At 38.8% G+C, this 26,627-nt stretch overlaps 1 protein-coding gene across 1 annotated transcript in view; it reads left to right on the top strand.

The window, feature by feature from the left end:
• nbas (NBAS subunit of NRZ tethering complex) overlaps nt 1-26,627 on the top strand; it is a 177,459-nt gene that overhangs the window by 90,343 nt on the left and 60,489 nt on the right. Inside the window, exons 42-45 of the mRNA XM_040018563.1 lie at nt 10,252-10,475; nt 10,682-10,792; nt 18,755-19,005; nt 26,270-26,613. Coding sequence (XP_039874497.1) covers nt 10,252-10,475; nt 10,682-10,792; nt 18,755-19,005; nt 26,270-26,613 — 930 coding nt within the window. The remainder of the gene's footprint in view (nt 1-10,251; nt 10,476-10,681; nt 10,793-18,754; nt 19,006-26,269; nt 26,614-26,627) is intronic.

The raw sequence follows: 26,627 nt of genomic DNA on the forward strand, positions 1-26,627 counted from the left end.
CCATTATACTTCAGTATTACTCACCTTACCAGTTAGCTGTTCTCATTTGATTCCTTCAGTCATCTTTCATTGCAAATAAATTAATGGATTTGAAGACTATTTCGCTGCACATTTTGTTATGACGATAGAATAGTGGGATCAGCGAGGCTACAGGCACAATTGACATGGTTCAAATGCCGCTTGGCTGCGCAGATGTAGGAGGACAAAGTAAGATTTTTAAAAAAGAGTGACAAAAAAAATGCCAAATAATAATTAGCCATCAGAAATGGAACAAACTGGGAAAATGACTGTAATTATCCTTTTAGACATCTGAATACTAATGCAGTTTAATTGTGCTTTAGTTTAAACCAGCAATGCATTGTGTACCAGCTATTGCTCGTGGAGAAGTTTTAAGCATGTTTCTGTGTGTACACAACATCTTCTTTTTCTAAGTAAGGCAAGAAAAACAAGAGATCAGAAAATGTGATTGAGAAGTGAAAGAAGAGGCTGCAAAGTGGGGGTGGGGGGTGATTGGCAGAGAATAACTGAAGAAATGGCTCTGACCTTTTCTTTGAGTGGACCATGGCTCTCATGGGTTTTAGTGCAGGTAGAAGAAGGGAGGTAAAATGTTGAAATAAAAGAACAGAAAAAAGGAAAGAGGCCAGCAGAAGAAGTGGATAAGTGTGTCCCAGTTGACATTCAAGGTTAGAATTGCACGCTCTCACATTCCCGCTCACACAAGCACACCAGTAAGTTGCTCTCCGCGCGCACACTCATCCGCACGCAGTGACGCACACATCCTTCCTGCATCCTAATGGCAGTAATCACTCCCTGAACTCCTGCCTCAAGTGAAGTTCAAGTCCATTAACTTAAAATATATACAGCTTTTTCCTTCTGCTCCACACTTTAGCAGTTGTACTTTCATTTTTAGCTCATTTCTTCATTTTCTTCCTTTTTCTTTTTTTTTTTAAAGTTGTCATTTCCTTTTCCTTTTTTTCCAGTCTTAGTATGTTCTACAAGAGTGAGTGCTTGTTATCATTATGTTCCAGGTCTCGTCTTCGCTCGCCTCTCTTATTGAAGAAGTAGTGGCCATTTTTACCAACAGTGAAAGAAGCGTTATTGGGAAAAAAACTTTCAACCTATCTACTCTCTTTCTCCACTTTCACATATTTTTTCCTATTGGATTTTTTCCCCTCTCTCCTCTGCTGTGTGCTTTTTTTTTTTATGTTTCCTTTTATGCCCCACCATTGTCAGTTAAGTCAAATGGTTTGCTTTGTTGGTATGACATTTCTGGTTTATGTGTTTCCATGATGCTTCTCTCCATCCACATTATGCTGCTCTGTCCGCTATCGTTTCCTGTTCATTCTGCGTTCGGTTTAGGCTTTTTTTCCCAATAGGCCTGCCTCACTCTTGTTGAATCTCAGGCCTCTCTATTTACAATACTATCTTAACTGTGCATGCTTTATACAATTTTCTTGTGCTTTCTTTAGCTCTTGCTTTCTCTTATCTATTAAGGCGCACATTGTACTTAATGTGATATTGCATTTCAGATATGTATGACAGGGTGCGCGTATCTATATTTCATGCACACGCTTGCTTTGCATTGCAAATGAGGTTATGGGGGGAAAAATTACCTACCAAAGCATGTGTTTTTTATATTTGGGCATACGTGAAGCATTTGCGCGCCTGCTTTTGTTTTTTGCATTCATATATCACAGTTGGCACACATTATTGTATGCGCTCCAGTTTAAGATCTGTTTTCCTGTGACAGCGGGGGGCGCATTTGTATGTGCGTTTGTGTGTTGTGGTGTGTCACGCTGTCTCACAGTGTTTCCCACTTGGTACTTGAAGAGCAGTAACACTGTCTCAATAACTCTCACGCTCTTTCAATTCTCTTGTCGCTATCACATAATTCCATGCCCAGGCAATAAGACGCCAAACACTCAAGCCACTGAAGTCATTCAATTGCAAATAGAAATGGAACTCTCTGTGGATTTACTCAAGGTGTTTGATGTGTTTTTAAAGCCTCAATGAACAGCTTGTTTTTATATTTTATTTTTTTTAGATGTAGAGGTTTTGTAATGGGTACTGCCTTCAAAAGGAAAATTACAAAATACGATAAAGGAAATGATTACAATCAGTTTTTGGATCAAAACTAGTCAAACATACAACATTTAATCACATTAAACATTCATAAAATGCAAATTAGTAAATGTTACACATGCTATATTAAAGCTCTTATTTATCGTTCACTGTCAAAATGAGCCTTATCTAATCAGCGTATAACTCAGTATACAAGTATTATGTATAATACTTGTGACTGCTGCTTGACATTTATGTTTTCACTGACATCATTCATACAGAGTTGCTTGGGCTTCCTATAAATATGTTAGCAAGAGGTTAGCGTTAAATATGCAATAATTAAAATCAACACCACTCACAAGTTGGTATATTGCTATAAATACTGAGTCTTGTAGGAATCCTAATTTTCCCAAGAATTATGGAATATTTCTACAATATCTGATTTATAAACCTGACACAACTCTAAGGGGAGTTGTTGAGTTGGTGTGTTATAGCAGTGTTTCCCAACCTGTGCCGCGAGAAATGGTCAGGTGTGCCGTGGAAGATTATCTGGTTCCGCCTGATTAGTAATGGGCAGAAGAAATTACGTGCTGTGAGACCACGCTGCGCGTAATAGCAATAGGTAAATATTTAAAAAGAAAACTAGTCAATCCGACCCAGATGAAGGCCCTAGCATGATTAGTGCTTAGAAGAAAGCAAAAAAAGGTAGACTGGGGACAAACCGAGCCAATTCCGCTATACTTGGTGCTCGGGGAAAAATGATCAAAATGCTTTTCGTGACATTTTTGTTTGGTGATTTTTTCTAATGTGAAATATGTGCCGTGGCTCCAAAAGGTTGGGAACCACTGTGTTACAGTATTTCAGCTGTATTTACCTACGTATTATGGCAGTAATTACCCAGTTGTATACTAAAACTAGTATTTATAATTTATCATGTAGAACATGAAATCATATTGTACATGTTGTACATGATAAATTATGTTTGTTTACCATTGTTTAACATTAGACTCAATAATAATTGTTGACATCTGACAATGTAGCAGTTTTGCTAAGAAGAAGCTATGAGAAATATAAAATTACATAAGATAAAAAAAATATCTGATGTATTTAGCAATGTATTCAAAACATTTAATTTACAATCATATCATTCTTTTCTCTTTGATTGCCTCTATTTATATATTTAAGGTAAAAAATCACTGTAATAAATTTGAGATTCATTTATTAGCATTCAGCATGTTCACTCAAGGTAAGGCCAAAGTCTTAGAGAGACTCTAAATACATGAAAGTATAACCGATATGCTTATTGTCCATCATAAAACGCTGAGATGACATTTTCTGTCCAATTTTAAAATAGGAGTTTACCCATGTTAACCCTGTTCAGCTGTTTTGTAGCACTCGCGGCATTTACAGCTCCAAACTTCTTAAAGATTCTGTTCCCACTATTGACTTTGAAGGTCCTTAACTGTTACTTTCCCATCTGATTATGGCACCCAAGCATGACGGAGCGACTCGTGGCTTTGCGATACGGAGGCTGGGTTTCCATTATTCCCTAAGGCTTAATGAACCGATTTCCATTTGCTGCCACTGGAAGTTTTCATCAGAGTGGTTCAAGTGTTCATTTGCTAAATAGAGGTGCTCCTTATGTTAATTGCCCTGTTTATGGTTATATTGCAAAATAGCCTGTTTTTATGTAAGTGTTGCGGTCTGTTTACCTGTGCTTGTCAGTTTTGTAATGTGGGAGTGTGTGTATTGTTTCGTGCGTTTGTGTGTGAGAATGCTTGTGCTTTGCATAATTGTAGCTGCGAATGTGCATCTGCTGTATGGCAATGTGCTGACTAGAGAGATTGAGATTTTTTCACTCAGCCATTTATCTTTGCCTGGAGCTGCCATTCTCTCGCTTATTGAGTATTGATCACACACACACACACACACACACACACACACACACACACACACACACACACACACACACACATTTAAAGCATACCCAATTGTACTATATAAACACAGAGCCAGAGTATACGATCCGGAAAACCTGCTTAGGTCTTTGTATATCTCATTATGACATTTAGTTTTAGAATAAAAATCCCACTAATCACTATTAGATGCTTAAGTTTCAGTTTGTATTTGAAGATGGAGTCACTGAACTGGAAAAAATATTTCCACAGTTATTAACTTTATAGATTTGTTTCTAATTCAACCTGAAAGCAAAGCTCAAAGTGCTCTCTCCATAGCATTACGATGGGTTTTTAAACCAGCACCTTGCTTACATCTAGAAACTTTTGATACTGTTTGGTTATTGCATAGGGATTCTTTTCTTTTTTACAATTTCAAAAACGTCCACAGCAGAATTCCAGCTGCCCGTTAAGGGAGCTGACCTTGAAAGTGCTGGACCGCTGTGCCAGTTCACTGTAGCTGAGTTAAGTGGAGTAATGAGTTGGAAAGCACCACGATTCCAATGACTTTTCCTTCCTCTTTTTGTGCACATATCGCAATGGTACAAATTGCAGTCTTGTAGCACAATCATTAGCAGTCTATATTTTACCCATGAGAACTCCGTAAAGCAGAGCCACTGCAGAAAGGGTCCTGTTAGACAAATATGTCCTCTAAAAGCACTGTTGCAGCTGACTGGGAATGTTTCAGACCAAGTAGTCTCCAAACCTTTGATTAGATGCATAAGTTTGACTCTGCTAAGTTACTCCTGCTCCTCTTGCTTGTGCTGCTTTTCTTACGATCACTCCCCTTCATGGTGTATTGTGACCCACAGTGCAGCCACGCCTATTTATGGAGTAATTATTCCTTCGGAGGTGATAACTCATTTTTTTCCGCCCTGTCTTCTCGCTAATTATGCGCACATACTGTATACACCATTTACAGAATTAGTGCTAATGAGGCCACTGACTGTATAGCTAAGTGTTAAACAAGACATAAATAAAACTAATTACATCATTACTGGGATACTGTCTGGAGAGAGAGAGGGGGAGACTCTTTATGACTTCTATTCAATCCTTATCACAGAAGGCAAGAGAGAATGTGTTAAATACTAGGTTAATCAGAAAAATGTGCGCATATGAGTGTTCTGTAAAAATAAATGTTACTATTCTGTTATTGATTGCACTGTTGGACTTTCAGACTGCTTGGAAGTTGAGAGGTAATATAGTTTCACCCACATTAGTGATGCGAATCCACAGGAGGTGATGTTTCTTGCAGCGTTGGGGAAACTTCTTTGCCAAACATCTAATTATTTTACACTGGAGTGAGTTGAATGACAACCAGTAAATCCTGGGAGGAAATATAGCTTAGCAAAGTAGAACATAAAGTACTTTGAACTTATTTGTTTAAAAAAAAGTGATGAATCGATAAATATTCATCACTTTTTACTCCCTGGAGTAAAGGAGACGGTCTATACGAAATAATAACTAAATGGAGAAAAAGTCACATGCTTCAAAAAAGGGAAGGAATGCCCATTTGCTCACTGGTTGACAGGCATGTGCCGTATCATATTTATATCATAATATAAATGTATGATACCATGATGACATAAATGATGTAGCAATGCCTTTTAATTACACTTCCCAGCAGGCAAAACAAGGAGACTAGTCTGACAAAACACAATAATATAAAAGCGTAAAACAGATTAACTTCACCAAAACACACCAAGTACAGCCAGGCTAATAAAAAGGAGACACTTGCAGTAAAAAGGAAGAGCAAATGCTGCCTGGATGTTACTGATGGAGTTTCGTGGTGGAAAAGGAGGGCTTTAAGTAACTAGTTTAAAAGCTTGAACCAAGATACAACGTCCCAGACAGCTTTATTATGTAATAATACCGTGCAGCTCCTGAAGACTTACAAGGCTAAGTCAATTTTAAGTGTCAAGCACTTATGTTATTCTTTTGTTCTTACATTTGATTTATGCTATTTATGTAATGCTGCTGCTGTAAATAAAGGCACACTTCATCTGGGTTGCCAGACCATAAGTCTGGAAAAGAAAGATGCAAAATGTGCTTAGTTTGGTTTGCACTAACAGATGCTGCTGTCTGCAAGGTCCAGTCACAAACTAGAGTAAATAGTATAATGTAATATAATGGTTTTTTTTTTTCTATATCATCATAAATGCAGTGCATATCACAAACTTTCTTGAAATATTGCATTATTTCTTATAACTTTGAGGATATATTGCTGACCTGGTCACAGCTGACTGCTAAATTACGCTGGAATAAAATATTAAACACTTACCATATGTGGAGCACAGATTTTAATGAATGGCTGTGCATTGAATGCATTGTCTGGGTGTGTCTTCTCTGAGGTCGGTATCAAAGACAAAAACGTTGTGGCACTTATAAGAGGAGTGTCCGACGTGGGTAATTTGGTCAGTGTTCTTTTGTTCAGATTTCCAGTTGAACCTCTTAAAATGTGGATGTTGAGGCGTTGATGTTGATAGTGATAAATGCCAGTCATCTAGTGTCGCACATGAGGTTGTGGATATTTATGAATCCCAAAAGCTTATATGTTAATAATGCCGTTGATCCCCTGACTTTTCCTACGGTGAAATTTCCTGAGTATAAGTGGATGACATACCATAAAATTTGCAACACTTATTCAAGCTTGCAGCTGTCTGTCTGCTTTTTAATCTTGACATTTTACCTAAAACCGCTGTTGTGCCTGCAGCCTCACAAAGCTCATCAGACCTTGTCAAGAACTGTCTACTCAGCCATACATTTTACCTGGATTTGTACAATATGCTATACCTTCTGAAAGTGTTCCCATGCAGTAGATATAAAATATGTTGAACACGCTCATATGACTTCTCATTGCGCCAGCGTGCATCAAAGTTTTACTATTATCTGCAGGCGAAACACTGGGAGGTAATGAGGAAAACGGCACTGAATGATAGCACATTAATATTTAATCAGGATGGCGAACTTGACAAACTCACAAATATCACTATGAAAATATTTTATTTCATAATTCAAAGGAGTTTTTGATGGGTACAGAGTTGTGACTGAAGTATAATAACATGGGAAATTAAGACTGAAATGAGAGCAGAAGCGTGTTTGAAAAGATTTGCGTGTGTGACAGAGGCTCTTTATTTTTACTCGGTTCCCTCTTAAGAAGCATCACAGTAAGGTGATGGTGCTGGTGGGGGAAAGAGCCTGCAACACCAGTGGAATAGCTGAAGGGAGAGGTCTGGCTCCCCCGTCCCTCCCAGCTGTGCACACACCTACCTTATTCCATTATACTTTACATACGTTTTATACGTTCTTCTCTTTGAAGGAGGACAAAATCCCCTTTTGAAGATATTTTAAAATAACGAAAAAGCAATCGCATACATAAGAGGAAAAAGAAGAAAGAGCAGAGGTCTTACTTGCTTACTTTGAAGATAACTGGGATCGTAAAGAATACTTATTAGAAAGACGAAGGATTTCAGAGATTCTTTAATAATGAGCGGCGAGGGATGGAAGTATTTATTTATTTTTTTTTTTTTTTTATTAATTTTTTTTAATTCAAGGGGAAATATTTTTCAGAGACGTAGCGGCGTAATCCTGATGGGGGGGAAAAGCACAGAGAGAGTGAGGGAGTTGATGCAAACAGTATTTCATCATGTTCTTCAAACATCAGCCTGTCCATCACAGTTTCAGCAGACTTTCTTTCTCACTCTGTGTTCTTTCTTTTTTGTGTCATTCTCCTTTCTGTGAAAAACGGTGTCCAAGACGGTGCCAGCATTTAGAAAAAGAAAAAAACAACTCCCCCGCCCATTCTACCCTTACTTTCCTTCTCTCATCCCTTGACTGCCTCCTCTGACTTCATATCTTTCCTTGCTCCACTTTTAATATTCTCCCCTTTCTACCTCTGTTCCTTTCCTATCCTGCTTTTGAACAGTGAATCCGCCACCATGTCTGCTGCTGAGGCCACATCTAAAGGCACACAGGGATAGCGAGAAGAGGAAGAGATGCAGAGAGACAGACATACACCTCTGTTTTCAAGCTCACACATTTCCAGCAGCCATAATTACCTTATGCAAATAAGATCATGAAGTAAACCATGTCATCCTGCTGGGCGACAACATATAAGGTGCCAAAAACCAAATTCAGGGGCTTATTTAGTTAGAACAGAGGCGATGAGAGAGATGCAACATTCACCTGCCTGTAAGTTTATATGCAGGGGTGCACATAAGTGGTCCGCAGGTGCGCATTCAATGTCAAAATAAAAGACGCGCACCAGATAAGAAGTTGCAAGGCGCGTTGGCGTACATATAAAAGGCGCTGTTTTTGTCCGCTAGAGTGGGATGTTCACGGCATATTCTGCTCCACATCTCTGTGCGTTCATCATTTGTTTGAAGCCAGCTCACCTTCTGCAACCACTTTTCCGAGAATACGCGCTTCTTTTGTGGATCGGACTCCTTCTGATAGTTCTTTGGAGGTGGAGGAACACCAAAGTAATTGCTTAAAGGAGCTTGCTTCTTCGACATCTTTAAGAGTTCTAAACAAATGTCTGTCCTCCTCCAGAAAATCTTATGTACGCAATCGCACGTTGCAACTTCTTATCTGGTGCGCGTCTTTTATTTTGACAGCGAATGCGCACCTGCGGACCACTTATGTGCACCCCTGTTTATGTGACAGTTTTAATCATAAATGTGTAGCCACAATCTAACTTCCTATTGGCCTGAATCAAGGTGACAGCTACGGTTCCTGATACATTTACCTGTAATCTCCCGACGTGGAATAGAAATAGGTGTATATTTGAAATTGCGTGATTATACTGGGGTGTACCAAGCAAATTGATATAAGTCTGGACCAAGATGGTCTGTCCCCACCTTTTTTCTAAATTATTGCCATTTTTGAAAATAGCCTCATTAGTTTTTCACAGCAAAGCAGCAGAAACCTGTGAAGTTTTACATGCCACGCAGTGCAGCAGTGTTTGAAGCTCAGTGTGTGACACTGTTTAATGATGAGCTTTAAGAACAGTGTGCATTTGGTCCAACATGGCTCTAAAACCGTATAGTGCACTCTAGAATTTTATTTCAAAACAAATTATGGGGAGGAAAGAGAGACTCAGTTTGTCTTTGCTGGATTTTATGTTAAGTTGCGCTATATACAGAGCATGACTTCTGAACAAGTTCAGAAATTCAAAGTAATTTGCACAACAATCTGTGGTAATTGGACATTCGAGTGAATTTCATTTTTATTTTAAGCATAAAATACAGCCACGTTAAAAACAGGGTTTTAAAGCACTCTGTGCAGTCCTGTGAAAAAGAAGTACATCATTGTTGCTTCCATAGGAATTAAGATAAATAGCAGCCAGGTGTACAATACCACAATATACCCAGGTGTGGACGTACAAGCAAAGGCACAATTGGAAAAAGACTTGTTTGGTCAAAGTTTCAATGGCCTAGTCAGCATCCACGTGTGGCGCTCTTCCACATTGTTTCCTTTATCCCGTCTATCTCCCTTACCCCCGACCGGTTGTGGCAGATGGCTGCCTCCTTATTGTAGGGTCTTTACCTTCAAATATAAAGCGCCTTGAAGTGACTGCTGTTGTGATTTGGTGCTATATAAATAAAACTGAATTGAATTCCCGAGGCTGCTTCTACTGAAGGTGTGTTCCTGTTAAAAAGGAGTTTTCCCATTATCCTCAAGTGCTTACTCATGGCAGGCCATCTGATTGTTGGGGTTTTCTCTCAGTTATTGTATGGTCTTTAGCTCACGGGGCCTTGAGGTGACTCTTGTGATGTGGCGCTATGAAGCGATATGATACGATGAAAAGAAGAAGGGGAAAAATAAAGGAAAGGGGAAAATGAAAAGAAAATGAATTCCTGTGGCAGGACCATAAGAGAGCGGCGCAAAAACATCAATGAACTGAAGCAACGTTGTAAATACAAGTGGGCCAAAATTCTTCCACAACAATAAAGTCATACAGGAAACAATTACATCATGCTGTTGCTGCTAAAGGTGGTTCCACAAGCTGTTGAAACTATAAATTTCTGTAATGTAATATTAGAAATTGAAAAACTACAAACCATCTCCATTATACAGCAAAAACCATAAATTAAAGCCAAGCAGCCAAACTGCTAAGAGACCCACAGTGCCTGTACTTTTTTGTATACCACTACTCCTTCTTCTACTGTTGAAGTCTAAAGCAGCCCCTGGAACCATGAGGGTAAAAATGTGAAATTTATTTTCCTTCTCACAGGCTGATCCAAAGGAGCTGATTCGATTGGTCACACAGCACGTGTCCTCGTATTCAGATTGGCCCGAGGAGCTGCAAAAGCTGATCAGCCAGCTGCATATGTACAACGAGCGTCTGACAGACTTTACCCAGGCACAGGTGTTGCAGGGGCTCGGCCGTGGTGTGGACGTTCAGCGGTTCAGCTCTGACGCTGATTACAAGAAGGAGACCATACTTGGTCTCACAGAGTAAGTGTGGCTTAAATGTTGGTACTTTTGGATTTGCACTGTAATTGGAAAGGTGCGCTTTTTTTTTTTTTTTCCTTTTCTTTGTTTCTACTCTGAAAGATTGTTCATACCACACACTTGGACATGAGTGGGAGATAATGTCAATTTCTCCTTTAATTAAATGAAATCTAAAGACTTTCTTTCTGTTTTTGTACCTGTGTGTTTAGGACACTGGATGATGGTGTGTACAGAATCGCTTTGTCTCTGGCTAAGCGCTACAGTGTTCCTCTGTGGGAGGTCTACATGACCCACCTCGAGTTCCTCTTTACAGATAGCGGGTATACACACACACACAAATGCGCACGCGCTCTGTTTAATTACATTTGTGCACACGCATCTGTCTGTCTCTTTGTTTTCATCTTCAGATTTTAAACTCTGAAAAGTGTAGCAACGCTCCCTTTCAGTTATAACAAAACTTACCTACATAAAAAGCCAAAACACCGCAGGCTATATCAAACATGTTGGGAATATGTGTGTTTGTGTTTTGTGAGTGAGAGGATGTGAACCATAATTTATTTGCTCTCTGACTTCATAGCTGGGTGTCTGACTAGCTCTGCACCTTTGCTTGTTTTTACAGAATGCCAAAGCTGAGGTTGTGTATGTGTGTGTTGGTACGTGTGCACACGTGTGGCTCCATGATAAATATCCACCTGTCACATTCCGATATAAGGAAATGGTTTATGGATTCCACTTAACAATAAATTACAGCCTATACTTTTCTCAAACCTGATCACAGCTATTCTGTGTGTGTTTCTTTCAAAACCTCAAGATCATGACAAATGTGTGAGGAATATTCTGCATCTGCAAAAGGCTTATTGATTTAACAAAAGGATGCAGGGAATGTTATAAATAGAGAAGAAATTTAAAGGGAAGAATAAATAGAGTCAAAACGTGTGCAAAAAGAATTTAGACTTTTATTGATCGTTGTAGGCAAATAAATTGTTTATGTTTTACAAATCCCACATGTTTAGGAGAAGCAGTCAGCTACAGTGCAGTGCCCAACAACTGAGTCCTTTGCTGTATTTAAGTAGCATGGTTCACTTTACTGGGCTAACAGTTGACCTCATTGCCAGTTTGCATATCAACACTTTAAACAGTACTTTAAATAGTACAGTACCGTGCAGAAGACTTGAATCACCCCTCATTTCTTTGTGTTTTGCTTCTAAGTTGCCTTTTATGTGTTTTTTTTAAAGTGGTCTTGAGCAATTCTCCAGGTTTTCTGAAGGTCTTTCAAAGACTTGTCTTTAAACATTTATGTATCTTAGCCTGGTGTCCTTAAAAAGAATTTGCGGAAACTGAACAAGTATAAGACAAAAAGAGGAGGTAGCAGGCTTAAAAACATTTTCATAATACGTTAACAGTAGCTGATCTTTGATTCCATGACCTGATCGGCACTGTATATTACTGGGACGGAAAGGGTAAGGTTGTCAACAAACTTTTTTCCTAAGAAAAAAAAACAACAGCTACAAGTAGGTTGGGGTTTGAAGCCTGTCACCTTTTAAAGTTTCCCTCAGAAACAATCATGAAATGGAATCTGTTTCTCCATTAGAGATACCAAACATTACTGTCTTTCAGAAGAGCTGGCAATTTTCCTTTCCCATGTGATGGCAGGGTAAATTGTTAAAATCACATTTTTTCGCTGACATAGATCAACGCTCTAAAGTCAATGTAGATCTCAATATGGTTACAGAAGAACAAAGTTAAAAATCCATAAGTATATTTCAGATGAAGAGAACTCTAAGGACTCATTATTAGTTTAAAGCACATCTACAGAATCAGTGTGTGCTTAGGGGGTGAGAGTGGGAGGCAAATAGATGGCGGGAGAAGAGATGGATGATAGAGAATGAGTGTCCCTGAGACAGTCCTATTAACACAAAATGTATGCTTCAGAAGAATCAATGTGCTGCTAAACACTGCCGTCGTCAGCTGTTCTCTGCCTCCGTGTATAAAGCTTTGTAGATGTTTACAAGTTCTCTTTATGGACCTGCTTTTTAATGACATCCTAATGACAGCTATAAATCTATCGAAGAGACTTGTCCAAACACAGAAATGGGTTCACATATTGGTCAGTGGAACCATCTGTTTACAGTTTTGGCTTTAAATCTCATGTCCAGCTCCACCTTTACATATTTGTTTCACATAATGGTAACTTCTTCAAATATTGATGATTTTGTCTGTTGAAAAAAAGACTCATCTTGAGCCACGCCAACTGAATTTGTGAAGCACTTTAAAAACTGCAACCGCTGACCAAAGTGCTAAACATAGGAATAAAAATCACTACAACTAAAATACAAAAAAATATAAAATAAAAGCATCAATAAAACACAGAGCACAATTAGATATGAGTGAATCAATAAAATCAACATTTCAAAGTAGTTTGAAAGATGAGCAGAAGAGGGGTCTCTGAGGAGCGGATTTAAAAATCATGAAAGCCCTATGAACTCCCATCACTGATACCACTTATATGTACTTGACTGTTTCAGATCTTCATATTGAGATTCAGTTTTTGAATTTCAGGTAGATTAATAAAACTGATCCAAACAAAACCTCATTTGACCCTCAAAACGACACAGCTCCAAGTTCCTCGTGTCAGTTCCTACCTGCTGCCAGCGGCTGCTTGTGATGTATTTTCTGCACATCACTGTGTTCCCATCATGAGAAATAAATAGTCTTTTGTGGCACGTTCCCTTCAGACTAATCCCCAGCCAAGATGTGTTTTGCTTTGAGCCTAATGAGGAATCCTCTGAGACAGAGAGAACACCTTTAAAGTTTGTACCAGCTCTCTTCAGGTGCACATCTGGTGACCTCATATGGCAAATTAAAGTTCACATCATATCAGATAATGGCTGTGTTCTAATGCCCTAACAATACAGCTCCAAAGGTGCCAAATGTATATCACTATATAGTCTTTAACACTGAGTTGATTAGAACTGCTCCGTCCCAGCTGATAAAAATCCGAATCAACAAAAAGAACTTCAAGGATAATTTTTCTTATTAACTTATTAACTCCTACAATGTTAGAACCCAAACAGAGATGATGATCTCAGATAATATTTGTGTTTCTAAAATCAACTTCACCAGGACTTCTGCTTTGCTCTGTCCAACCTGGCCACTTGACACTTCAGACAGTTCAGGAATCTTGCAGGATGCAAATTATATTTATACTACATCTTGAAAAGAATATTAAGAAAACACAGTCTTCCTTTCCTGTCAGTGCAGCTGCACTTTAACTGCTATTTCTGAATAGATTTGTTTCTGGCATTATGCATATTGTGTATTTCAATACTTTTGTGCCAGATATGACTAATTAGCAAGTGACTGACTTGACTTTGAATTTTTTGAATTTTCAGTATAAATTAAATTGAAAAATAAAAATATCCTGCAATATATATTATGTTATATATTCCTCTCATAATATTGATTGCCCATAGATTGCATTTTTAAAAAATATTCTCAGCTAATGATGACAATTTAAAAAAAAACAAAAAAAAAACCCACATTCCTAGCATTCGGGGGTAATGTGAATCTTGCTTTTGCTATACACAGGTTAGCTGCAGTACTGCCTGTATTCAGTTGAACGTGTTTGCTCTGTAGAGACTGTTGATGTATTCTGCACTGAGATTCTTTAAGGATTGAGCCTGGACTTCGACCATGACCTCGGGCATTACTCTAGGCATGCTTTTTGCTGTCACGGGGGACAACCAGAGAGCAGAATATGGACAGTGAGGTGCAACAGCATAACCTTTGGTTCCTCTGATGTTTTCACTTGTACAATAAAAGTATACCTGACCGTTAAAACAATGGATATTTTGGTGTCTTAGGAAGGTCATTTTGACATGCTGGCATTTATCCCTCTATGACATGTGCAAATTGTGCCACAATCTCCCAAACAAACCAGACGTCCGTCCCCAACCTGGGCTGTTTTTGAAGGTTAGATTCTGAATGTTATGACGACATGTTTTTAAGCTATTCTAGAGGCAGGATTTGAATTTGATTAGTTATTTTGATTACAAAACATCTGTAAAAATAAAAGCTCTCAGATTTAAAGTTATTTCTAATTTAAATGAGAATTGGAACCAGTTCAATGAGGGAAAAAATACGTGTATTTGTTAATGTGAGTTCAATTACAACACACGCTCTCTGTATGTAATTACTTCTTAGAATAGAATAGAATAGAATTCAACTTTATTGTCATTGCACATGCACAGGTACAGGGCAACGGAATGCAGTTTGCATCCATCCAGAAGTGCTTTAGTGATATAGATATATTACAATATATATTAGCAATAATATAGATATGCGAGTATATTACAGAAATGGGTCTATTATGGTATGTTATAATGTACACGGTATGAAGTATGTTGTGAATATTCTATAACTATAAGTATGTACAGGCTGTAGTGAGTACAAGCTATGTACAGGATATGAACAGGATATAAATATGAAAAACTATACAGAATATGAAATAAATAACTTTACAGAAATCTGAGATATACAGTTATACAGAAATGGGAACTATGCAAGTTGTAAACAGTTGTAGGGTTAAAAATTATCGAATGTACAGAATGATTATTTACACAGAGCTATACAGTAGTGCAGTTAAGATAAGTGAGATATAATTCCTACAGAGGCTATATAAAGTGCTAGTGGTTGTGAGTGGTGGTTCAGTCCATTCTTCATAATAATAGTGAGAATTTGGTAGTGACATATTTTTGATGTGTTTCAAAATGTGTATCAGGGAGAAATATTTTGGAGTTTTTTCACTTTACATGACTCCAAAGTGCAAAAACACTTTCACAGCCCTGTGCTGGACAGTCATTTGTAAACTGGTTAATAAAGAAGAAACCCCCCTCACAATTCTAACAGCACTGACATTTTAAATGATCATTACTGCTCTTCCAAAGCTCACCTACACTTTTGTTCTTCTTACCACTTTAATTAAATATGACTCACAATTTTATTATACACTTAGGTCTATCAAATGTGGTTAAAGTGCAGACTTTCAGCTTTAATTCAAAGGCTTTTACAACATTTACATTAATTGTTTAGGAATTACAGGCATTTTTATGCAAAGTTCCCCATTTTCAGAGGCTTTTTTTTTTTTTTTTTTTGTCCAAAGGCTAAAAATTATTAGAAATTGCAATGTGAGACATGTTAACTTTTTATTTTATGACAAATGAAGCAGACATAATATTAGAAGTGGATTCAAGATGTTGAATTTGTATTTTTTTTCTTCATTGTAATTTTAAATATGAGACCCCAAAAAGATGTCAGTCCAAATGAGGGAAGCCATCATTCGGATGAACTTAAATCAGCAGCTCGGCAATGCCAAATGATGGTGGTGGATGATGACACAAAACTTCCACTTAAATTTCAGCTAAAATACATGCAGACAGAATTAGTTTCTGGTGGGGAAAAAAAACCATCTTCACAACATCTAATCAAGTCAAGAACCCCTGAGGAGGTACGACTATCATTGTCATGAATGGGATTACAAAAAGGTAAAAACCAGTGGGTCCACTCAAAATCAGGAGGGCCAGATTAGACCTTGCCAGAAAACATCTAAAACTGCACGCACAATTCTGGGAGAAAAAAAACTCACTGGAGAGATGAAACCAAGATGAACTTGTACGAGAAGAAGCGAAACAGCTCAGGATGTGAAGTATATCACATCATCTGTCAAACATGGTGGAGGTAATGTTATAGAATGGCAATATGCGGCTGTCAGTGGAACTAGGTCACCAGTTTTACACCAGTAAAGAAATGGGATATTCTTCTATTTTTTGGGTTGGCTGTGGTTCAGAAGGTAGAGCAGGTGGTTTTATTCTTGGCTGCTCCAGTTTGCATGCCAAAGTACTGTTGGGCAACTAAACCCCAAGTTGTTCCCGACGTGTTCATTGGAGTGTGAATGTTAGGTAGAAAACACGCATAGAAAAAAAAATGCTTGTATGAATGTGTGCAAATAGGTGAATGAGGCCTGTAGCAGAAAATACTTTGAGTGCTCAAGCAGAGTAGGAAGCGCCATAATTGAACTAGTTCATTTACTATTTACCATTTTAATGGTCAAGTTAATCTCAACCCAACAGAGTATATTTATTGAATTATGTTATTAAAATAAAATACAAAATTCATAAAGAGTCACAAACGAGCAGTAACTGAAGGTGGCTGCAGTAAAAGAAAGTAAAAGGAGGAAACAGCATTTGGTATCCATGGATTCAAAACTTCAGGCGATCATCGACTAAGTATAAAGAATAACCTTTTGTTTTAAATTCTGTTGTGCTTATCTATTAATTTTGAGCCTCTGAAATGGGGAAGGGTCTACAAATGTCTGTAATTTTTGAAACCCCCCTGAATCAAAGCTGAAAGTCTGCGCTTCAATCATAATATTGACTGATTTTAAAATCCACTGTGGTGGTGTACAAAGCTGACTTCATCCAGCAATTTATGGACCTAACTGTTATTCTCCCCTGGACAAATTGGCTCTTTACTTCAGCAGAGTTTTATAACAAACAAGAGAAGACTGCAATGTGACGCTCCGGATATCACAGAGAAATATCCACAACCAAGATAAAGTAGCAAACTGTGTTGTGTGAGGAGCGAAATGCCACCAAGCAAACGGCAGTAGGTAAGCCACTACGCAGCAAACTTTTAATAAAGCTATCAGGCTCTATATATGTTGACCGAAAACACGCTGCCAGCTGTGGATACTGAGAAGAAGATATGCTCCTAATGTGAGCAAAGATGCAGTGAACACCTTTTGTCACTTGAAAGAATAGAGGGGCAGGGAGGAGATAACAAAGCAGAGCTTGGCATGAAAACTGAGCACTCTCTGCCAGCTTCTGTGCCTTTGTGTAGTTGCTCATAATGCCCCTCAAAAAAAAGTTCTGGCTGGATAAGTCGCAATTTCTCTTGCAATTCTTCTCGCGTCGCAGTGTTTTTAGTCACTTTGGAGCTAGCGTGATTAACTAGTGAAACATCAGACTTTGATTTGGGTGACGGGCCGCCTGCGTACGCTTAAGAGGGAGACTTCACTTTAAGTTAGTCGTGCTGTTGACTCCAGCCTTATTAGAGCCCCTGTTGTGAGGATGATTAGTGTTATTTACATTATCGAGCTTATTGTCAGCTGCCGCGCCGCAGCCAGGCTCTATATTTTTTTCATTAGCGAAAGCCTGACAGAGAGCCCAGAGGAAGCATTGTTCCCTTTGATGTTGTCCCGTTCTGACAGATAAACAGACTTCCACTCACACAAACGCACTCCCATGAAGCCACAGATTGCTCGGAGCCCCTCGGTGACTTCAAGCAACTAGCTTTACTTCGCCTTTGCCTTTTCGTTCTTTGTATCGCTCCCTGCTTAACTTTTGTTTGTGGTTCTCCAAGTTTTTTTTTTTTTTTTGTCATCCTCTTTCCAGTGTTTTTGCTTGTGTTCTTTTCACTTTTTCTTTTGCTCTTTAGACCACCTGCTGATCTTGACTGAGATTTGTAGCAAAACACGCTTAGCAAGGATGTGCACACGTCTTGTGCAACCTAAAAAGCTCACTGGATACATTATTTCCTTCCTTGGGAGCTCGGATATCTCCCCTCACATTAACTAACACGTTCCCCGCTATTGCTTTCCTTCTCTCTTTGTCTCTGTCTTCTCTTTGTCATAGCCTCTTCCCACTTTACCTTATTTATGTCTGAACTGATCAGCTTATTAAATGTATTCTCAGTGTGGTCTATGAAATCTTTTTTTTAAATTTATTTTTGTTGCTGTTGGAGGGACTGTATGCTTTGTGATAAGCCTGCAGATTGCTCTTGTGTTTTTGCACCACTGTTTTTAGCACTACTGTTTTCAGAAATGACTTTGGAGCCAAATAGTCTCCATTGCTGGTAGTCTTCTCTTTGATTTTCTGTTGATGAAATGTGTGGGTTTTTCTTTTTTTGGTTAGCTGTGTTTTTTTTCTCATCTCTTTCAGGCATAGTGGCTATTGCTGTCTATATGAAAGGCTCAGATCTTTTCCTTTCTGATGCCTGAAACTTCAAGTGTTCACACACTCTGCGTACCAATAGATATTTTTTTGTGAAGCCATTACAAACAGCAGGTTTTTACAACCACATATGTAAAAGCTTTAAACTGATAGTAGGCCAGGCTATTGTTGTGTGTTTACTACAAATCCAGCTATATAAAATTATATTTTCATTTCATTTTCTGCACATTTTTTCCTGTTTTTCTTATTCCATTCCCGTTTTCTCTTCCACAGCCTCTCCACCAAGGATATTGAAACCCGGAGCGAATCTCTCAGCTTGTTTGAGACTTTAAAGTGTAACCCTCAGGCCTTTTACAGCCACATGACGAAGTATGTTCTTCCCACTGTGGAAGGAACCGACCTCAACCGCCTGCTCTACTACTACACCTTACTAGATGCTGCGGGCTGTGAGCCTTACGTCACCACCACCATTAAGCCAGACTCTCATGTTAAACTACTCAAGAAGCTTCGGGCTGTTGCCAACGGTGAGGTGTACACTGTTTTTTATGGTGATTATATAGTATATGTAGTTCATAACTGGCATTTTGATTGTTGTTCTGACAAATCCCCCAGCTAAAACGTTTTGTTACTAACATAACCACGGTTCTCTGAAAACCAAGTGGGGGATCTTATAAAGGGGAAGTGACTTCTTGCATGACCAATCACAGGAGCTCCACGAACACCATGTTGGTCTAAGACAGACCAGTCACTGTAAGGACACAGGGACCCCTGACCCACTTTAAAATACATTTTAATCTATAACAGTTAGTCAGATTTATTTAGTACTAAGCATGCCATTACTGTTTTACAACCCTGTGCCAGGAAAATGATAGATATGAAGTCCAAGCAATAAATCAGATTAATTCAAATGGAATTTATTATTATAAAACAAATAAAACAACAATGAAGTCTGGAAGCCTGCAGTATCAGCAATATTGGCAATGAAAAGATGTAGTTATGGTTTTAAAAAAATTCTTGGCTTTTATGTTTCAGGATTTAATAAAGATCATCTGGTCCTTAGCATGTTTTAAAGTTAGGCAAATACAGTTTCAGCTAAACTATAAAACATACACCACATCAACCCATGTCATTATTTAACAAAAACTAAGCCAATATACAGAAGCAGTGTGTGAGGAACTGAGTACGTCCCATGATTCCCTAGCTCGTAGAAGCACCTTAAGCAGTAATAACTTGAAGTAATCATTTTTTGTATGACTTTATTAGTATCTCACATTGTCGTGGAGGAATTTTAGCCCATTCTTCTTTACAGTGTGGCTTCAGTTCATTGAGGCTTGCAGGCACTCATTTATGGACAGCTCTCTTAAAGTCCCACCGCAGCAAGACTCCGGTTGAAATAATGGAGGTTCTGAATGTTGTTTCCCCGGGGACATTCACTGTGGCTCAAGTGAAAAAGAAAAGTTTGGACATGAAAGATGATATGAAAAAGTACTAACAGACTGCAAGAAAAAGAAGAAAGTAGGCAAAGGACAAGGAACATGTGATCCGTCAGCTCTAGAGGAGAAACTCACTGCAATGAAATATAAAGAAAGAAAAGAAAATCCAGATTCTCCAGCTAATAGCAGGATAATGCGAATGGTGACATTTCACAATAATATAAATAATTTTTAATGAAGATAATTTAAGAAAAAAAAAAGAGATAGTTTATACATATATTTTTTAACTTAAAATGTTAAAATTTACAGCCTCCCATTTAGTATTTTGCTTTCTTTACATGCAGTTTCATTTTTAATTTTTCTTATTTAACTGTAATTTTGGCTTATTGTGTTTTGGAAAACTGTAAATAATGACCAAATATGACGACTACTACTACTAATAATGATCATAATACTACTGCTAATACTTGTAGTAATAATCATAATAATGAAAACAATGATGATAATGATGATCATGGTATTAGTAGTACTGCTAAGGGTAGTATTCATTTTAAACACTTGGTTTTAGACATCCTAAGACAGCCAGACCTTCATTTGTTTGTCTGCATGGTCAGAGACTTTCTGAGAAATCATTGAAATGTTCTTACGCGTGATTTACGTACACACTGAGCGCGAGCGAGGGTTATTATTCCACAAGCCTTGTGGTTTGTTCTGATGTAGCTTTGTAAACCTAAGCCATGTTTCCATGTTGTTTTTAGGCAGAAGAGGCTTTCTCCTGGCAACCCTTCCAAGCAAGCCTTGTTTGGCTTTTTTTTAAAAACTGTACTGCCATAAGCTTTAACATTTTACATGCTAACTGAGGCCCAGGGAGTTTGAGATGTAGATCTTGGGTTCTTTCATTTTCATTGAGTATTGCACTGTCTGACCTTGGGTGAATTTGCTGAAATGTCCACCCATGGGAAGATTGGCAGCTGTGAATGCATTCGCTTTAGAATGATGAACTTCAAATTGTTTGGAAAGGGCCTTATAACCCCGATCAGCAGCAACATTTGCTTCTCTGATGATATTGCTGATGTCTTTCCTCCATGGCCTTTTGTTAACATACACCTCAATGCTCCATTACCTGTGATGGCAGTAAAGGCGTGTTTAGCTTTTCACACAATGCTTGTGCATTGTGTCTTAGTTTTTGTTAAAATGATAATGATGTGGTGCAATATATCATGTGTTTTGGTTAATCTGGGGTTGTATTTACCTAATATAAGACCTGGTAATGAATTGCTATGTTTTTTTTTTTAGTAAGTAGTAAGTTATTGAAGTTGCAAATGCAAATAGCTGATGCCAGGCACAGAGAATAGAATACAAAGTGCGTCTGTGGGCCAGTATTTTTAGACGGGAGGTCCCAGGTGAGAGTGTACACGAGTTGATGACCCTCCCATGTCAGGCAATTATCCAGTCCTACAAGGAATGCTAGACTCTTTGACAGGTTGTCACTACTGAAAAAAAAACCCAAAACAAAATGAACCAGAAAAAAAAAATCATGGCAACATTTCTTGCTTTTAAATTTCTGTATAATTCCACTTATTTAAAAAGCGTTTTGTGTGAAATCATGAGGGAAGTCATTTTGCATTCGGCAAACAGGGTTATACTTTAGAAAAACAGAGTGCTGCCATTTCTATTTGCAGACTAAATAATAGCCTTCGTTTACTGAAGAATGCAGTTTCTGAAGAGTGAAACGCAACAAAAAAACAAATTCATAGGGATAGTGCACCTGTTACTGGTGGGGAAAAAACACCTCTGGCCTGTGCTGTCAGGAAGTAAAAGTCCAGACTTGAAGACAATCTGTCTCGACATGACTGATGACTCACACACAGATGCTGACATTGCTTCTGGTCAGCGGTTGTCATGTGGAATTTTAAAAAAAACAACAACTGACCGTCTGAATAAAGCTAGTCGCTAACGTTTGACTGGGAAGAACAAATAAAACACCTCCGATGACATCCTGATAGTGCCAGTTACACATATTATCCTTTATGTCTGATTCATCTTGCCCTTTGATCTTATTCTGCTTCCTTTTTTCCCTATTAGCTCATGTAGATGTTTTCAAAGATGAAGAGTAGCAGGGTTTGAACCATGCAAAACTATAACGATATGGCTGTGAAGTGAAAAAGGAAAACAATTCAGCATCAATCCTATTGATATACCAAGGGTCTGAGAGAAAGCATTGCACTCGGTCCTCTCCCAGGACATCATGTCACTGGTTCAGCGCTCCAGGCTAGAGTGCTCAAACTTTGTTGCGTACGGGTGAAGCTGGTGTCACTTCTTGGAAAAGTTCAGTAAAGGTCAGCCAGGTGTCAGCTGTGTTTTCACGCCTCACTTCCTCCTTCTGCTCCTGATAGCGCCACAGCTTTTACTGGTGACACATGTCTCTGTTTAACACACTGAACCACACATGCCCAAATCACGTACACACACAACACTGAGACATCCACATCAAGACCGGGATGCAGTTTTACATAAAGTAAGAAAAATGAAATTAACTTTAAATGCACTAACTCCCACTGCTGCTTTTCGGTTTCACTATATTAGCATCTCGCTGTTTTCTCCCGTTTGTGCTTCTATCGCTTATATGCAACTCACAATGACAGCGGCTGAAGGTTTACCACACAAAGAACTGTTGTTCTAGGCTGAAGTTAGAGATGTATAAGGAAATTGCAATCACATGTGCAGGTGGTCTGAATGGGACCTTTTATGAAGCAATCCAAATATAAGCCCAGCTCTTCACAGGGGAGACATAAACCTTGTAAACAAAGCAAGATGAGGCTCAAACTGCATCTTCTGGGCAAAAGGTTCCTCAGCAGTTGATGATCTGTGTAGAAGATGAACAGAAGACTAGTTAGTCAATAGACAGAACAATATGAACTCAAGGCAATTTTACATTGTTAAGCCTACATTTATTTTTACAGTGTTGTACAAAACTCTTGAGCCTTAATTCCTTTTTGATTACCTCCACTGAGGAGGTTATAATGAAACTTTATAGAGCTATTTAAAACTGTTTCTTACTGCCACTGGTGTACTGACAGCATAGTGTAAATGTTGTCAGTACACCAAGTAAATTGTAAATCTGATGTCAATTTGGACCTCTGGCCTCTTCTTCAAGGACAAATAAGGTCAGATCTTCATAAAATGCCTTTTATCATTAAAACTAGTAAAAATTATAATACCTTTTTTGTAATGCCAATATTTAGGGAATGATACTATTATATTGGTATTCTAAATATCTAATATTTCTTATAGTTTGTATGCAAATATGTCACATTTGACCGTATTTTTACATTTCACATCTGCCTTTCTTTCAAGTTGACCTTAAACTAAAAGTATTCGAATTAAAGCATTGTCAAGAGGAAGTTAGAAATATACTGTAGTATAATATTATATAATACCCTCAAGTTAATATTGTTATTAACAAATCAAGTCCCCTTATCTATTACCTACTCCAACATAATGTTTGTATAATCAGAGTCAATATCTGTTGCTACCCTTATCTGATTTTTACTGAACTACAAACTTCTACCAACTTTGTAGTTCTGCCTTGGTGGAGGTTTGCGCTCTGCTCCTAGAGTACTTCTTTTTTTATATTTTTCTCCCCACTAGCCAGACTTTCTTGTAATTTTTTTAAACTGCTTGTGAGCAATAGTTCTTCAGGTTTTCTGAAGGTCTTTCAGATTTATACTTTGGACACTGCCTACTATATCACTCATTTTAAGCCCAGTCCTTGTACATGAGCATTTCCAGAGGAATGCTTTTTATTTGTTTAGCCACTTAACATTGACCTATGAAACCAGACAAGGCCTAACTGAAGGTATGAAGCAGGGTTGTGCCTACACATAACGAAAAACTTGGCAAAGAACCTATTTTAAATTGTATCTTCAATTTTGGAGAACTTGTTACTAGCAGCCTGTCACAAAAACCAGCTGGTTTCATATGCTAGATGTGGCGTGACGATGAGACACCATAGAAAATAAATAACAGTGAGTGACTTCACATGGCCACAGGCAAAATAACCGCAGGCGAGCTCAGCACAGGACCTGATAATAAACTCCCAAGCAAGTGACTGAAGCGGCTACCAATGAGATTCATGAGTACTATTGATTGAAACATGAACCGGTAGTAAGTACATTAAGAGGTTACCTAGGTAGCCGGAGCCTTGCGTGTCGACCGGATGTCACCTTCAAAGTAATGTCCGATGAGTGAATTGGTTTCAGTGGACTCAACTTTAGGAAAGGGAAACTGGGAGAGAAGGTTCAAATTACACAAGAAGGCAGTCTTTGGAATGTCCTTCAAGAAGCCCGGAGAATTAATCCTAAAGACTACTTCCATAAATGACAAGAAAGCTTACTTAAAAGAGTTCAGGCTGTGTTGAATAAAGGTGGTCTTACCCAATATTGGCTTTCAAGCTCAAGAGAATTGCACAAACTCTGTTTTAGCCTTATTTACGATATTTGCATAAATTTTGCCACATTTCAATAAATTTCGGCCCCTATTTCCCATTTGTCTAGTAAAATATAAAGAATCGAAAGGTGACTCAAGGCTTTTCCACAGTATTCTGTTTTTAAGAAATCTTTTATACAGAATGCAGAATAACGTCTTGATTTCAGGGAAGCATGGATAGAGCTGCTAATGTTGCCCTAAACCAGCTTAAAAACACAGAAAATAAAAGAAAATGGATGCACTAGTTTTAAACAGGCAGCATAGGTGCTGACAGTTGCATAAATGCCGTTTAGCCATGGGGAGAACCAAAGTCCATGCTTTATTGCACCACATAAGCTACCAGGAGTTGCAGCATCATGAGTACTAATAGATTAATGCACACGCATATACACACTAAGCCAGATTGACTTTATATGCATGCACAAGCGCATATAGTGACTTTGTGACAATAACACTTTCACGCTAACACTTTCTGTACTGTATGTCTCGCTCTCACTCACTCATTCACACACATGCACACACATACTGTTGAAACATAACCCACGTATTCACACTTCCTGCAGCAAAACTGATACACAGGCTGTTGCCGTGTCTCTGGGGCCTCTAACTTTCTACCAACACTTTCCAACTCTTCTGACGTGCTCATTCAAAATGACTCATTTGCAGTCCTGAACAGACACATGCAAACTAGCCCACCCAGATGTACTTACAGAGGCTTTCAGATGAGTTGGAGACAGGTGGTGCTCATCACATTTTCAGACACAGTACCAGGTGACCGTCTGAGCGGGCTCTAGTGGAAAGGGGGAAAGAGAGGCAATATGAGGAGTGGGTGGGGCAGGTGAAGCCGGAGGGAAAGAGTACATATGTAAGTATTTGTGGTTTACATGTCTGTCTGGGCCTGTCTGGAAGGTGTGTGTGTGTGTTTGTGTATGTGGGTTCAACCTGGAAAGTTTTGTGTGTGTGCGTGTATGCTTGTGATTGTGTGAATGATTTCAAGCGGCATTGACAGAACCCTCCCCACAGGCAGACCCGTGTTAAAATATTTAAAGCCCAGACAGGCCATGTAGCGTTGCTACAGTAATGCGTCTGTCTGATAGCGCTGGAGACCAAGAGCACACCACCGGCTCTCTCGCTCTCTCTCATACACACACACACACACAAATGCCTACTCCGGGGGTACTGCAGTGGTAAATATGATGCACGCAGACAGTTTGACAGTCAAACTGTACATGTTTGCATGCAGGCAGAGACGGCCGGCACCCCTTTCACACGCAGGTCACACGCGATCCTTGTTGTTCACATCCGCTGTTTACTCTTTCCTGAGATGCTTTTCATCTCCTGATGCTTTTCTGTCATGTGATGGAATATTCAATGTCCTGTGCAAATCTCTCGTCTGCTTGGTTGTCACAGAAAACAGAAAGAACAGTAATACAGAAGCATGCACTGTATGCACACTATAAAAATGGTACATTGTGTTCCCCTTCCGACACGATGCAATTTTATACTCTGCCGTGGAGAATAAACATGCTTATTGTTCATATGTAAATACTCTTTTTACAATTCCCATTATTGATCTTGAAGTTGTAGCAGTAAAAGGACCTTTGTTATGCCATGTTTAAATTACCTTGAGCTAAACATAAAGCTAATGTAAAGCTACTACAGCTTTTTGTAAGTGTTCAACATCTACCTTGCATAATTGAGGCATACAAAGGAGTGTCAAAGATCCCAGTACACAAGGACAAGAGAGGAGCATCCAAGTATACTTGTTCTTTTTTTGATCATAAAGCTCGAGGCTTCAGTGAAGAGGCAAACACGTTTTTTAAGGTGGAAGCGTTGTAAACGTGTAATATGTCTTTCATGCTTGCAGGTTTGAACTATCGGAAGCTCACGGATGAATCCTCGGATCCACTGGCCACTCTTCAACCAGTGCTGACCAGTCAGAACGTGTTGTCCATCTCCAAACTTGCCAATCGTTTGCCTTTGCCCGGCGGTGGTGGTGGGGCCACGGTGTCCGCCAGTGCAGTCCACGCAGTATGGCTGCAGAAGGTGTTCTGGAAAGGGGACCCCCAGCTGCTGAAGAGACCCCCTCAGAGCGACCAAGACTACCTACACGCTTACGACACTTGTGCCAAATACCTGGACAGGCTGGCCCCTGGCGACGCTGTCCGCTTCCTGGATAACATCACCTTCTCTCTTGATGCATCTAAAAACGTAAGCCTTAATTG

The sequence above is a fragment of the Simochromis diagramma genome, unplaced genomic scaffold (genome assembly GCF_900408965.1).
Source record: "Simochromis diagramma unplaced genomic scaffold, fSimDia1.1 OVJJ01000802.1, whole genome shotgun sequence".
Taxonomy (NCBI): domain Eukaryota; kingdom Metazoa; phylum Chordata; class Actinopteri; order Cichliformes; family Cichlidae; genus Simochromis; species Simochromis diagramma.